Raw genomic sequence first — 16,448 nt, forward strand, 5'->3', positions numbered from 1 at the left:
CTCAGTCTATAGTTTAAGTGAATTCAATGTAATGAACAATACTAATATGGGGCAGTGATTAGTATCATTTATTATTCTGTGTGTTATTGATACACTAGCTAGTTGATCGCCTGTCACCAATGATGCAGTTTCATGCTTCCAAAAATCTGTTCCTCCACGAAGATCATTTAACTACAAAAGAAACATTGCATAAATATTAAAAGACATTTCATAAAAGGAAATCATGGCAGCAGATATCAGTAGTTTGTTTTCTTTCTTTTTTGTTTCTTATAAAAGTAAAAATCAAACGTTAAAGATATATGACATTCTCATACATCTTTATGGTTGTTGCATTTGATGCTCTCACAAACGATCAAAAAAAGTAACCATTATCACTGCCAAAGACAGTTATCATTAGTAACAGAATTAAGAGATAGATCAATCACCATAAGCATCTACAACATAGTAGGGGTTTGTGTTGCCACAGACTTACATAAGTGATGCAGTGACAAATAAGACTTGTAAAAGGAATGGTTATCATTTCGATCAGAAACAACAATATAAGAACAAGAAAATTAAAGTTACAACAAGCCTAGGTGCAAGCAGAACAAGGTGGGTGTAGTTAGGATAGGGGCCTAGGATCATATTATAAACCAAAATAATTTGTAAAGAAAAATAATTTATCAGATGTCAGTGAGCTGTGACCTATTGGTCAGTTATAATTCCAACATTGTAAAGGTCATGAGTTCAATCCTCACTGACATATGTAAGGGTGCGGTGGGTTAAGGGTTTTTATAAAAAAAAAAAAAAAAATTATCATATTCCTATCAAACACAATAATTTGCTATAAGATGCATGAAACACAGGGTGGGGTGTGGTCAAGATAGGGACCTAGGATCATATTATAAACCAAAATATATCTGTATTTTGTAAAGAAAAACAACTTATTAGAATCCTATCAAACACAATGATTTGCAATAAGATGCATGAGTTGAATACGTTTGAATGACGACAAAGACAAACTACTGCAATTTGTCATGACAGTACATTAACCAGCGTATGGCCCTCTTACGTCTTCAAAGAGATTCATGAGTTTCTTGGTCAGTTGCTGTCTACGATATGCTGGAGCAACAGTTTTAAACCACCTAATTAATCATCTCCAAGTCAACTATTTCCATATTCAATGTATATCCTAATTGCTTGATTTTAGCTTCATGTTCATCATGACAAAGTTGTGCAATAGATAACAAATTTGTACGCATAGAAAGGATAACGTAGACATTGTTTAACCTATATGAGTTGGAGCCAAGGGAAAGTGACATGTTACCTGTATAGGAGATTGGCATGCATATGCAGTCTATTGCTAAGGAGAACTGAAAAAGGACTGGTGTAAGGAACACACGTGTCAGGATACCAAACAGTATCATAAGGAGAAGAGCTTGGGTGAGCATGAGAAGAGGCATGAAGTCCATAAGCAGCAGGTAAGGGAGAGATCCAGACGGCATGTGTGAGCTTAGAACATGACATAATTTTTTTTTTTTTTGGAAGAAGTGACAAGATTGGGAAGAAAAGAGACTTCGCAATAGGCTCTAGCGTCTAGGGAGTTGAAAGAATTTTTGGAGAAGACAAAGAAAAGGGGTTAAGAGACAGAGAATGATCTCTACTCTGATATCATGAAAGAATTAATCAATTTCTATGTATTCTTCTCATTGAGAGGCAAAGTTTATATACACAAATGATAGCTACATTACAGCTATCTAGATCCTTAGTCTAAGCCATTACAATGAATTAGCTATTTAGATCCTTAGTCTAAACAATTACATGATCAAGCAATTAGGATATACATCGAATCTGAACATAATTAAATTAGAGAGGATTAATTAGGTGGTTTAATAAATAGTTACCACTGTTACATGACCACTTGACCATGCCACGACTCACATTGTGATAGGAGCATAAAATGTGACGAATTTATAGTTCAAACCTTTATACTTTTGCTTAGTTTATTCCTTAAAAATATCAATTTAACTTTGTTATTTTCTTAGGTACTTTGAGAAGCAGTTAAGGAGAAAAGAGAGCTACAATGGGGCAATCAAGGCACTTCACATGAAATAGTGATGCAAAGGATGGAGTCTGATCATTCATTGGTCCTAAAAATCAAGAGAAGACGGAGAAAGTTCCAGTGAAAAACAATTGCCGAAAAGCAGAAAACAGAGTATTATAATCTGCTTTATTTTCTTCTGTCTTGGGAAGCTGTTTTGAAGAACTTTCTAGTGGAGTACTTATGAAGAAATGCCTTGCAACATTTGAAGACCATATGTTCTACTGTAACTGCAGGCAAAGAATTGGTCCAGAATGATAACGAGGAAGCCAGAGGCTGTGCTCAAAATTAGTACCTGGAGAAGACTGTTTCCATCAGCTTTTCAGGAAGCTTATTCAAGGACTTTTCTATTGGACTTAAAGGATGAAAATCATGAAGTTCTCCACCCAGATTTGAAGATGAGATGTTGTGGAGCACTTTAGAATCAAAAATCGTCCAGAATGGTGGTGGAATGCATAAGTTATGATGCTGTAAAATGAGCAGAGGATAAGAAAAATCTGGAATTTCTGACAAGTCTTTCTGCGAAGCATTTTCAAGACCGTCGTTGGGCCACGTTTCAAGAAGATTTCTAGAAGGTTTTTGTACGGTTTTTAAAAGTGACATCAGGAGTATTATGTGGCAGAATATCACCTTCGAATCTGCTAGGAACCGTTGTCAAACATGGAGAGGAAAATCAATCCTAGTTGAGAAAGGAAAGTGAATTAAAGGCTATATTTTCTGAAGATATTCTTGGCAGATTTTGGGACGAATTTTATTGGATTTTTGCTGCATTATACTTATGAAGAGATGGTTAGAAAGACTTAAGGAAGGTTCAGAAGATTGTGTGGCAGCTAAGCAAGTGGAATTGGAGAAGAATAAGGAGAGCTCAACCTGGTTTTGAGGAGGAAAGCTAGGGGCTTGTAAACCATAAAAATAATGCGGCATACCATATCATACAGATTTTGTTGGAATGAGCTGTAAACATTCTTGTAAATATTTTGTAGGGGTTTTGTCCATTTACACCATTTTTAGAGATTTTTTTCCCACTTACCCCATTAAGTTTTTTTAATTCTCTATTACCCAAAACACTCTAAAGAGGTCTTCCCTAATACACCATTAAGATTTTTTTTTTGTTTTTTAATTTTTTTTAATACCATTTTACCCTTATCCCTTTGTTACTTAGAGAGAGAGAAACCATGGGAGACTTCGCCGGAGCCCGGTCACCGGCCGCCGGAGTCCGGTCACCGGCCACCGGATTCCGGTCAACTTTCGCCGGATTCCGGTCAACGGTCGCAGGATTCCGGTCAACTTTCGCCGGATTCCGGTCACCGGCTACCGGCCACCGAAATTTGCTGAAAATCTCACCGGAAAGTTTTTTACCCCCAATAGACATCTATTGCCCCTAATAGACGTCTATTGCCCCCCAATAGACGACTATCAACCATGTATTGCCCCCCAATAGACGACTATCAGCCATGTATTGCCCCCCAATAAACGTCTATTGCCCCCCAATAGACGTCTATTGTCCCCCAATAGGACTTTCAGTCGCTAGAATGGGAACTAATCTCCCTAAATTTAGACAAATAAAAGTTTGATTACAAAAAAAAACAAGGAGATTACGTCAATTCAAAACCTCTATTGCCCTCCAATAGACGTCTATTAATTGCCCCCCAATAAACCTTTAACAGATCTCTATTGCCCTCCAATAGCCCTTTACTGCCCTCTGATAAAACTTTTATTGAGAGTTAATTAAACTCCAAATTAAAACTCTACCTCCAATTCATAAAGATGCGTACACATAAATGGCAAAAATAACTGAAAGCTCAAGATTAAACTCAAAATTGCAGCAAATACTGCACCACCACTAACCAAGCCAAAATTAATGGGCAGCAAGACATAGTCACATAGAAGACAACAATGGTACACTGAACAGAGATTACTGGGAGGAAGAAAACAACATGCTATACTAACTGCAATTATAACACTAACCACTAAGTATTTAAATGGCAACGGCTAAGGAGATATCAGAAGCCCTTCAATATAATACCGCTGGATAACTTTTATCATGCTATCTCTGCATTCAGTCCAGAATAAAGTCGACAAAGTTAAAAAACTTCTATCTTTTGGATAATACTGCCTGACTCATTAGCTTTTCTACACAGTCCATACACTCAAAAGTTTCCAATAAATTGCGAAACCACCTCATCATTCGAGAACTACTATTTGATCAATGAACGCTTCAACTAAAGTGCACAAGATAATGTGGCAAATAAAGCGCATTCTGGAAATTTATAATATACGAAATTCGGAAATTTTTTACTAGGGATGGTGAATTGGAAACTCAGAGGGTTCCAATTGCCAGCAAGCTATGTGTGCAATCAAGTGCGAGAATTGATGCAGTAGATGGAATCCCATAGTGAAAAACAGTTCTTGGATCCAACCGTCCTGAAAACCAACCGTCTTGACTCTTGAAGACCAAAGTCACGGAGCTCTGCAACATTATCATCGCCACCGCGAAGCCGAACTTGACGATGATGAGGACGGAATAGAATACCGACCTTGAGCTTGGAGGGATCGATGTCCAACGACAGCGTTTCGCGATCGGAGAGGGCGGTGACCGAAAATCTGATCAGACGCCATTGCCGGAAGCCTCCTTCTGCTGCTACGACGTCAACGAGTCGCCGATCGATCGCCGATTTCAGTGTTGTTGTTGTGCTACTCTGCAAAAGATCGAAGAAGGAAGGAAGATAGTCTTTTCGATTTGTATGTTGGGAGCTTGCTAGCTAGGTTTGTGCCGACTGCTGCATGCTCAGAGAGAGAGAGAGAGAGAGGGGCTCCGGCCGGCGGGATGAGAGAGAGAGATATATAAGTGGTAGTGGCTGTGATTTCGTAATTAGTTTAAGGGCAAAGTTGTCATTTCGTTTTAAATTGGGTATGTGGGAATAAAAATCTGTTGGTGGGGTAAGTGAGATAATTTTGGCAAATTTTGGTGCTTTGGGTCAAGAACCCTATTTTGTAATCAATTAGGATTTAGTTTCCTATTGTAAGCAGTATTCATTGCCTTTCTTACTATACACACAATGTAATTGTATATATTCCTCCTCAAGGAGAAGAATAAAGAATCACCAAATTATTCACTTGTTCTGATATGGTATCAGAGCTGTTCGATCCTAAATCATAGGACAACGCTCTCCTGCTTTCCAATCCCTGAATCCCGAATTCCGAATACCGAATCCCGAATATCGAATTTCCATCCCATTCCGCTGCAAACACAAACAACCAAAACACCAAAACAGTTCTAAACATAATCGAATCGAAATCCTTACACAGCCATGGTTGACGACGGGAACCCGCAACGAATCCTTCCACCTCCATCATCTGCATCGTCATCCACAGTCCCACCTCCACCCATTGTTCATGTTCAGTATCACAGTGATAATTCACCATTCCCTACTGGCGTCATCTTAGATGAAACCAATTATTCTCTTTGGTCTCAAGTCATGGAGATGCGTATTGGTGCGCGCAACAAAGCCGGCTACCTTACCGGCACAACCGTCAAACCAGCACCCGGAGATCCCAACTATGATACGTGGGTCACTGACAACCACAAAGTCAAAAGTTGGCTTATTGATTCAATGATTCCATCACTGATGCAGAGATTCATTCGTCTTGGCACCGCTCGGGAAATCTGGGAAGCTGTTTCCAAGACCTTTTATGATGGGTCTGATGAGACTCGAATTTTTGAATTGAACCGGAAATCATTCACTACTCTGCAGAATGGTAGACCTCTCTCTACATATTATAATGAATTGATTGCTATTTTTCAAGAAATTGATCACAGGAGCACAACTCAAGAAGACACGGTGGAAGGAGTTACTCAGCTCAGCACCTCTATGAAGAGACTTCGGGTTCATATCTTCTTGAGTGGTCTTGATTCAGACTTTGATCAGGTGCGTGGAGAAATTTTGAGGAAGGAACCAAAACTGGATCTTGAGAGCAGTTATGCTTATGTGCGTATGGTGGAGCAACAAAAGAAGACTATGGGAAATTCTTCAATGAATGCAGAAAGTACAGTTATGGCTGTCAATAGACTTAACCTGGAGGGCTCCGCCTCAATGGCAAATCGTCCTCGACAAGGCCCACCTCCTGGATTCTCACAGACAAAACCCGGAGCTTCTCAACAAAGTTTTCGGCCTCGGAATAGCTCTTCCATCTGACCCGGAGGTTTGGTGTGTCAACATTGTGGGGATGCTGGTCATTCTAAGTGGAAGTGTTATGAAATTGTGGGTTATCCAGAATGGTGGGATTTCACCAAGAGGCCTCGGAAGAATATTGGAGGCAAAGCTGCAGTTGCAACTACCGAAACATCTCCAGAAACAGATACCCGCTCGCTGCCACAAGCAAATGTGACTCAAACAGGTAACCTTGGTAGGTCTCTCAATGTTAATGCCAGTGCTAGTAATACTACGTGGATAATTGATACAGGTGCATCAGATCATATGACTAATGACCCAAATCAACTCCAATCCATCAAACCCTTCAAAGGAGGGCACTAACTCGTCAAATTCCACTCCAGTTGCTCCTGCTGATTCAGAGGGTTTTCCAGCTGCTCCTGCCGATTCAGAAGTTTTTTTTTACCCACCAAATATTCTCGATCAGTCAAACAGGCCACTAGAACGAACTGAAGAAGAAGTTGATTTGCCCCCTTCTACACCATTGCATGAGGATACTTCCTGGGAGACTCACCCACAGGTAAACCCTTGTCAAGAAATAGTTCCGTATAATCCCATAGAGTCTAATCAATCATATGTTCCTATAAGACCTGTTGAACCTAGATATCCTCAAAGATCAAACAAGGGAATTCCAAGGAAACAGTATGAGCCTGATCTTAGGGCAACATCCAAATATCCAATTGCTAACCATGTGTCTACCCATAGGTTGTCCGAGTCATATGCACTAACTATCAATCAATTATCTACTGTGGCTATTCCTAGAACTGTGCAGGAAGCATTGGATGATCCAAAGTGGAGGACGGCAATGAATGAAGAGATGGAAGCACTTCAGAAGAATGCTACTTGGGAGATTGTACCGTTACCTCATGGAAAGAAGACTGTTGGATGTAGATGGATATATACAGTGAAGCTGAAGGCAGATGGGAGCATAGACAGGTACAAAGCAAGACTTGTAGCAAAAGGCTATACCCAGAAGTATGGAGTTACTACCAGGAGACATTTGCTCCAGTGGCGAAAATTAATACCATTAGAATACTTATGTCTTTGGCTGCCACTTATGATTGGCCATTACAACAATATGATGTGAAGAATGCATTCCTACATGGAGATTTAGAAGAAGAAGTTTATATGGATATGCCACCAGGAAGTTAGTGCAAGTTGTCAGAGGTTGGTAAGGTGTGTAGGTTAAGGAAGTCGTTGTATGGCCTGAAGCAATCACCCAGAGCGTGGTTTGGCCGATTCACAAAGGCTATGAAAGCATTTGGCTATCGGCAGAGTAATTCTAATCATACTCTCTTCATCAGGCGCAAAGCTGGTAAGTTGACAGTGCTCATAGTCTATGTAGATGATATGGTGGTAACCGGAGATGATCCAGTAAAAAGGAAAGCATTACAGGATTATTTGGCGACTGAATTTGAGATGAAAGATCTTGGACAGCTGAAGTATTTCTTGGGAATTGAGGTGGCTAGGTCAAAAGAAGGGATCTCATTGTCCCAACGAAAATATGTCCTTGATTTATTGACAGAAACTGGAATGCTTGGTTGTCAACCAGTTGAGACACCTATGGAGATGAATCATAGACTAGGTGAATGGAAAGATCAAGTTCCCACAAATAAGTCCAGGTATCAACGTCTTGTTGGTAGATTAATATATTTATCTCATACTCGACCAGACATTGCATATGCAGTTGGTGTAGTTAGTCAGTTTATGCATGCTCCCAGTGAAGACCACATGAATGCAGTTAATCGAATTTTGAGGTATCTAAAGGCTGCTCCAGGGAAAGGATTGTTATTTTCCAAGAAAGAAGAGTTGACAATTGAGGGGTATACTGATGCAGATTGGGCAGGTTCAAAGGTAGATAGAAGATCTACTTCGGGATACTTTACCTTTGTTGGAGGTAATCTCGTGACGTGGCGAAGTAAGAAACAGAAAGTGGTTGCAAGGTCTAGTGCTGAAGCAGAGTTCAGAGGCATGGCGCATGGAGTTTGTGAGTTGCTGTGGATTAGACATCTGTTGAAGGATTTGGGCTTCAAAAGTAGGAAGTCAATGGACTTACACTGTGATAACAAGGCTGCAATTGAAATAGCACATAATCCAGTTCAGCATGACCGTAGAAAACATGTTGAGGTAGATCGACACTTCATTAAGGAAAATTTGGACCGGAAAATAATCTGGTTTCCATTTGTCCAATCAGAAGAGCAGTTAGCAGATATTCTAACCAAAGCAGTTTCAGGAAAAGCATTTAACAGCTCACTTGACAAGTTGGGCATGATTGACATCTATGCACCAACTTGAGGGGGAGTGTTGGAATGAGCTGTAAACATTCTTGTAAATATTTTGTAATCAATTAGGATTTAGTTTCCTATTGTAAGCAGTATTCATTGCCTTTCTTACTGTACACACAATGTAATTGTATATATTCCTCCTCAAGGAGAAGAATAAAGAATCACCAAATTATTCACTTGTTCTGATAGATTTCATGCCTCAAAACACCCCGAGCTCTCTGGTTTTCGAAGCTCCATACAAGCATAAGGAAAAGAAGCCGCCAAAGTCGCCATCTGCCATCACCGTGAACATCCATCTTCAAGCAACATCCACCGTGCCTCTTCACTCCTTTTTCTGCGACTTTGTCTTCTTATTTTCAATATGTTACTGTGTGTTTACCTTAGAACAATGAGTAGCTAAATAATTTTGTGTTAGGGGCTAGTTTGAAGCCCTAAACTATGGTTCAAGTTTCATAATAAATTTCTATGTTTTAGTTACTTTGTCGATGAGATTGTTCTTTGGTTCTGGATTAGATGAGTCTTTTATATGTATGTTTTATGTGGTTGCAAACATATAGGATATGCATGTAATTGGTGCTAGGTTAAATAGCAATTCACCTAATAGTTTTGTGATTTTAACCGAAGTAGTAAAGCCTCTCACCAAGGTGTGTACCAAAGATGAGGAATGCAACTAGACACGCTTGTTGTACTAGTTTGTACACTTAGATTGACATCCTTCCATATGTGCTTAATGCTTTAGAACTTGCTAAATGTAGGAGCCGCTTGTGATCTCTATGTTGCATGTTTTCAAAAGGTTCTAATAACGGCGCTTGATCTTGTTAGAACAATATAGGGAAGTAATATAAGGTACTTAGCTTGCTTCTAGCTTTTCTAGCTTTGTAACTTGGTCAATCTCTTTCTCATAACTTAGTAATAAACATAGGAAGAAAAATTGGAACTTGGATTGTGTTTAGTGGTGGATAATGAACTCCTAACTGCTCATCATCATATTCACAAACTTTACTTTAAAGGTTGTTCTTACTTTATTTTCGGTAGAATTAATCAACAATTTCCCCCCAATTGTGTTTTTCAATTTGTTTCATACTGTAGTTTAATATTCTAGTTTTCTTTGTTTTGTAGGTTACATAAATTAAAGGTGAACCCTTGATCCTTGGCGTAGAACGACCCCTTACTTTCACTACTACAACTTGACAACAAAAAGGGTTTTAAATTGCGTGCTATTTTTAGCAGAGCACCTTGCCCCATAACTGCAATTACAATAGAAACACACACCTAATTACATATCTTCAGATAAACACATACAGATGTAGCATATTTAGCAATTAGCATCAATTAGCAATATCCATCTTCCATGAGTATTCTTCCATAAAATGTTTAATTCTAAATTACTCATCTCAAGAGCCTCTCTAGAACGGTAAAACCTCATCTCAGAAAACCTTTCAAAAACTAAAAGCAATATCTAAGATTTCCAGGGGATTCGGCAATATGAAATAGTCGGGCGATCTTGCTAAATAGGTCATATATAAGGACATATTGAACCCAGACTCAATCTCTATAAACATAATTGGCAAATTTCAGAAAGGAAAAAAAAAAAAAAAATCTAATCAACAACTACTGTAACTTGAAATCCATTACACTTAATTTCATCTTCCGGAGAGTTACAATTACTTCTATCTTCGGATTTGGCCAATTATATGAAGATAACTGTATGCTTAACTGTAGCAAGAGCCCAAAGATTGAGGCGTTGAGCATTTCTCATCACAAAGCTTTATTTTCAATGGAATTAAAGAACTTCTCGCAACTCATGGAGTCATGGACATGTTTGCAAGATCTCACATTGTTTCCTTGGAAGTTGGAAGAAAGACGATATGCTTTGAAGCATGATAAGAAATTGAGTCCATCATACGATTATGCAAGAGAAAGCAAATCCACGATAGAGGAGAGAGATGTGGCTCAAATAGTGGCCGTCTGTCTTCTTCCTTTTCTTTCCTCGCATAACCACCAACGAAATTGCTTCTCATATACCAGCATCTCTTCTTGTTTTTCAGAATGCAAACGTACGTATAACACTATATATATCTACGTCTTAAACTTCATATGATCAAGATACACTGCATCCGCGTCGTTCTGAGTTAATTTCCGAGTCATAAACCGGCCAGTTATATATATGAGAGGCACTAGAAGTCCAATGAAATGACTAGGCCTATATATATTTGTACATGAGCAATCAGTAGCAACCGTCACTGATCAGCTACGTACAGTCACCATCATTAATTGATTGACCCATAAAAATTCCAGCACTCATTGTTCTAGATATATATATATATATATAGCAATAGTACCCCATACATAATTTACATCATGTACAAGAACCTAGATCACTGTTTCCGATCTGATTCTTCATCGGAAACAAGACCTAATTGCTTGAGATGGTGGTGAATGTCTTCGGGATGATCCTCAAGCTTTGGCCTTTCGGGTTGAATCCAACGTCCGTCCTTGCACCTCACCATCCCCTTGTTCTCGTCTTGCCTCCAGAAAGGCGGTACCAAGTAATGATCCTTCAAGAAATCAGAGGCCTTGTTCACTAGTGCAGGGTCTCTTCCACTTGCCAGCACAAATCTATGGCCTTTTCCATGGTATCTGAACATGTTTATGGAATCAAACAACAGTCAAATTCATGACTTGTTATCTATCTAGTGCCCTAGATGCTTCAAGGTAAATGAAGACAGCAACACAGAGTCAAAATAGAACAGCTTTATCTTTTTTTCTTTGTGGTCTTTGAACAGCTTTATGTATCACATGGTGGAATCATATCGATCAACTTCCCACGTACCTTCTATTTTAGATAACAATTAATTTATGCAGCAGAGTAGTACTTTTATGATATGGATTCATATATTGTGAAAAATTGTGTCGAATTTTCAAAAGAAATATGAAATGAATCCGTATCAAAGAAAAACCCTAGTTTCTAATCGCGATAAAAACTCCATGGATGTCCCTTTCCAAAGTTTAATAAGCCTGTATCTCTTTGTCCAGGCTTGCACAAGTTCTTCATTAACTATTTACTACTTAAAAAACAAATTACATTATTATATGAGTGAATGAGCTGGAAATCCTAATCATATATGACAGTCAAATCATGTTATTTACTCAACTGCTAATCTCTCCTCTCCCATCTCTTTCCTTTCTCAATTATTGTACGTGGAAATTTGACACTACGTACCAACTTTATAGGATGTGTTACTTACTTTACGGCCTTATAATAATGGAGATATATAAGCCATATGACGTCTTCAATTATTTTAAGCCCTTCCAACCAACTTGTAATAGAAACACAGACTTATCTCGAATTCTCGATACACATCCATATTTTATATAAAAAAAAATTAATTTAAAGCAGTCCAATATTTTCCGATTTTGTTTGCTATGAAGAAGAAGAAATTTAAGAGAAAGGACTAACCCGTCAAGCAAATGCAAGTAAGCTTCCAAGTTATGAGCACAGCCTGGATCATTAGTCTGCTTCAAAAATGGAGAATTCTTATGATCCAATTCGAGCTCGACTCCGACGTGCGAGTAGCTCCACGGCAAGTTCTCCGTCAACTTAAGCATCACCGGCGGCACGTGCTCATTAATCAACAAGCCCGGACTCTTAGGCACCACGTCATGCACGTTCACAACCCTCAACACCTTCACACCCAAAGACTCGAGTCTCTCCTTGAAATGAACATTCCCGACCCGAGGACCCGAGAACGAGAAAACCGACACGGGCACGACCCGGCCGTCCGCCTTCACGTTCAGACCCGTTTCCGCTATATCGTACGCGCTCAAAATGGCCAACGCGCTGCCGAGACTGTGCCCGGTGATCGTAATGCTCAGCTCCTCGTTTGGGTACTTGTCCACCAGCCGCTTGATCTCCGTCAGAATCTGCTCCCTGGCCGAGTAAGTACAAAACCTACACGTCTCGTCTTTGTCGGTGTAAAGATCCAGGAACCCGGATTCGGCTTTCACAGTCGGGTCGGGGCAGGGGATCTTATTCGTGGAGAGTGGTTTTAGAAAGTCCATCAAGTCCACGATCCACTCCAACCGGGTCACCGTCCCCCGCCACGCGATGCTGATGTCCCTCCTGCCCAGACGCGCCGTCATCTCGTCGTCGGAAACGGCGACGTACCCGATCCAGTTGGCGTTCTTGCTCCAGACTTTGGGCCACCGCGACTTCTTGAAGAAATTCGGCAAGTTGATATTTGAGGTGGCGAAGAGGTAGCGGGAGACGTGGTAGCCGTGGTGGGTCATGCCGAGGGAGCCGAAGAAGTTGCTGCGGGTGAAACGGCAGCTGCCGCAGTACTTGGAAAACGGGTCGAAGTCGAAGGCGTCGTAGCAGGCCTGGGCCATCTCGCCGTAGCGGATGAGCTCGGAGCGGAGGAGCGGGTCCATCGGGTCGAGCAACCCGACCCAGTCGTCCTCGCCGTGGAGCTCCCGCCACACGTCGGATAAACGACTCTCCGTGTTGTGATGGCTGACATGAGTAATAGCTTCGTCGTCCTCAATATCGTCTTCGAGATAGAATTCGTCTCTGTCTCTTTCGAGCTCGGTGATTGTGGAGGTTAGGGATTCGCTGGATTTCGAGGCCACCTTGCATAGAGTGGTGGGGAGAGTGAGGTTTGATCCAAAGGCATGAGACTTTAGGGTTGAGAAAGCGCTGTGGTGGAGCTTTTTGAAGGGGAGGACTGTGTGGGATAAGGAAATGGCCATGGGAGATAAAAAGGTGGTGATCGATCGATAATGGAGGATCACTGGGTGATGTGTGAAGAGATTAAAGGGGAGAGTTATTATATATGATTATGTTCAGTGAGAAAGTATGTTATTGATACTAGTGTGGGTATATAATTAGTTAATTACTATAATATTTACGAAGACGTGAATATATTACATGTGGTTCACGCGGCTGGACTTTCATTGGTTATGGACTTATGGGAGCTCAGTCTTGACTTGTTAATTTCCAGTTTCCAAGAAAGATTGGCACTGACTAATTGCTAATGGGTAGTTGGGTCATTTACTCGGGAAATTATAACTTGGTCCCGGATCGTAGTACACGTGGTGGTTCGCGATGACCCTCTTAGGGGGGTGTATTCAATAAAGACTCTATAGGATTGTTTTGTATTTTAAGATTCATTTAAAATTCTGTGGTATTCAATTTAGATTTTAAAAAGTCCTTTAAAATCTTGAGGTATTCAATCAAGATTTTAAAAAGTCCTTTCAATTCTGGTGGTATTCAAAAGCCCAATGATTTTGAAGGAATTTATTAAATGCTTGATTTTGTAGGATTCTAGGGTGCTTGGTATAAATACCAAACCCTATCAGAAATCCACCCTCTAGACGTGAGATTTTGACGTCTTTCAATTTTTTTTTTCTCTCATTCTGAAGATGAAAAAGACGCCAAAGAGAGAAGATGAATTGACCTCGACCTCTGACCTCGAAGTGACCTCAACCAGACTTGGGGGAAATTATCACTTGGTTTTGGCTAATTTGATCAGGTTAGAAAGTTTATGTGGACATATCATTCTTCTTTTGGCTAAGAACGTATTTGATTAGCTTAAGGATTTCATGTACCAAGGCTGCGTATTATCTGTTTGATTCTGAATATATTGATGGTTGAAATACTGCTTGGCTTCTTTTGGATTTTTTTTCTTTTTTAGGTTGAAATTTTTGTTTAGCTTTGTATTGGTAGGATTGGGTGAGTAAAGATCGCTAATTGGGTGATTGTTAGGATTGGGTGAGTAAGGATCGCTGATCAGTGATGCATGGATGAATATACCAATACTTGTACAACCACCCATTCCCATTTTTAGAAGATTGCATCATGGACTCATAGAGTTTAGCTTGTATAGTTTAGTTGTCAAAATTGTGTATAGGTTGAGCATACTTTGTATTGTGCTCCACATATGCCTTTGGGATCACAGCTTATTAAAGCTTAATTAGTTGTCTTTCAATTCTACACAGTCAATGATGCCTAGTGACAATGACGTTGTTTATGCTAAAGATCTAAATCATCTAATACATGTGCTGAAAAAGAAGCACGCTGCTAAAGGTTACAAAAGCATAGTGAGAGTTTTCACTTCAGTAGTAATTGATATACAATCTGCCCTCACTATAGGTTTCAACTATTATTTTGGTGAACTATAAACTTAAGAACTTTTTTATGCTTTGGCTGAAAAAAAAGAAAAAAAAAAAAAAAAAAAAAGGTGTTTTACCTTGAAGCTTGTGAATCTGGGAGTATGTTTGAGGGTTTGGTTCCAAAGAATATGAACATTTATGCTACTACAGCAGCAAATGCAGAAGAGAATAGTTATGCAACAAATTGTTATGTTGATCCTCATGTTCCTAAAGAATTCGGTACTTGTTTGGAAGACTTGTATAGTATTTTCTGGATGGAGGAATTGGTAAGAGAAATTTAGAGTTTTTGTTTATATGATGCTGTCTAACTAGTGACTTTCTAAAATAGTTTAAATCAAAAGCTAATCAGTACTCTGTTGCTTCTGTGATTTTGGTACATTCACATTGAGATAAGTGATGTAGCCCTCCTTCATTCTCAGCAAAAGGTTTCCAAACTTCAATTCTGAAATTTTATTTTACACTATAAACTAGTTGATTTCTGGGTACTGAAATCCAAGTACTTAATAATATCAAAATATTTTACATTACCTCCATTTAATCTTTAGGTAAACAGAGCTCAACCTGGCTCTCATGAGAAGCTCAAAAGCAGGGACTTAATGAAACTGCTCGAAGGAAACATGCATGTGGACTACAGCATAACCAAAATAGGGGATCAGCTTCTGTTTGGAGAAGAGCTCAAAAGTATTGATGAATGTTAGGCCTTAGGGACAACATCTAGCGGATGACTGGGAGTGCTTCAAGATGTTTGTATGTTCTCCTAGTTATCATAATTTTTTTTTTTACACACTTTATTGATTGTATCTCTCAGTTGTTGAACTGGAGTTCTTTCCTTTGCAGAGTCGCTGTGGGAAGCTATCGACATATGCAGAATGAAATACACGCAAGCTTTTGCCAACATCTGCAATGTCGGGTCAACCTAGAGAAAATGGTTGCAGTGTCTAATCAAGCTTGTTCTAAGAAACCCCATGTCTAATCTGAAAATGGATGTACTAAATAAAGTCAAGCATGTATGCTGGTTACTTCTTTGGGTTACTACAATGAAAATTAAAAATTATAAGTTGATAAAGATCAAATATTTTAAAAATGTGATATTTGTTGTCGATTTGCAAATCTTGCTAGTATATAAACAGATGGCCAATTATCTGCCTTGGTCAGAGTCCATTCCAGAAGATATCCTTACAAGAGTGGCTCTAGGTGTTGTGTATGATTACTAATCTGCCAAGCTTGCTGATATTGAATGCAATGATGTAAGTTGAAGTTTTGAGTCTTTCACTTGCAATTTAGGTATATATGAATGAGATGTTTAAGATAAAGTTTCATTTTGGTTTTGTTTAAAATTAGGGAATGGATGCAAGTTCTTTAGAAGTTGAGGACAGGGATCATGTGGAAATGGTGCTTAAGTACATCGAGGAGGATGGAGATCTCCGTCGTTGGAGCCTACCGGATATTAAACGCCGTAATTATTGGACTTTTAGTCAATCGCTCAAAGTTGAATTGCTTTACTAATCCATACATGTATGAAACGGTTTGGAATGTAGACCTTAATATGACGAAAACACCTGGGAACTATGCTTTGAGATATAAGATATCCTTATATATGAATTTGTAACCAGTAAAAAAAAAAAAATCTTGCTAATACAATATAGTAGAATCTGTTAAAATCCAAACAAATCTTACCAATAAAATACAGTAGAATCTGTT

General features: G+C 39.3%; 1 protein-coding gene and 1 long non-coding RNA gene across 2 annotated transcripts; one reads left to right on the forward strand and one right to left on the reverse strand.

The window, feature by feature from the left end:
• Nucleotides 1-10,571: 10,571 nt before the first annotated feature.
• Nucleotides 10,572-13,459, reverse strand: LOC133736549 (phospholipase A1-Igamma1, chloroplastic-like). The gene is made up of 2 exons (XM_062164091.1): nucleotides 12,037-13,459; nucleotides 10,572-11,216 (listed from the first exon to the last, which is right to left on the reverse strand). The coding sequence occupies exons 1-2, from the start codon at nucleotides 13,323-13,325 to the stop codon at nucleotides 10,955-10,957; spliced, it is 1,551 nt and encodes a 516-aa protein (XP_062020075.1). The 5' UTR covers nucleotides 13,326-13,459; the 3' UTR covers nucleotides 10,572-10,954.
• Nucleotides 13,460-13,921: 462 nt separating this feature from the next.
• Nucleotides 13,922-15,877, forward strand: LOC133736300 (uncharacterized). Its single transcript, XR_009859495.1, has 3 exons — nucleotides 13,922-14,107; nucleotides 15,293-15,494; nucleotides 15,585-15,877. It is a non-coding gene; the product is annotated as an uncharacterized LOC133736300 (long non-coding RNA).
• Nucleotides 15,878-16,448: the final 571 nt, after the last annotated feature.

The sequence above is a fragment of the Rosa rugosa genome, chromosome 3 (genome assembly GCF_958449725.1).
Source record: "Rosa rugosa chromosome 3, drRosRugo1.1, whole genome shotgun sequence".
NCBI lineage: Eukaryota > Viridiplantae > Streptophyta > Magnoliopsida > Rosales > Rosaceae > Rosa > Rosa rugosa.

Coding starts and splice junctions, on each gene's coding strand:
- LOC133736549 (XM_062164091.1), bottom strand. CDS start 13,325: ATGGCCATTTCCTTATCCCACACAGTCCTCCCCTTCAAAAAGCTCCAC. Junction 11,217..12,036: donor TACTTGCATTTGCTTGACGG/GTTAGTCCTTTC, acceptor AAACATGTTCAG/ATACCATGGAAAAGGCCATA.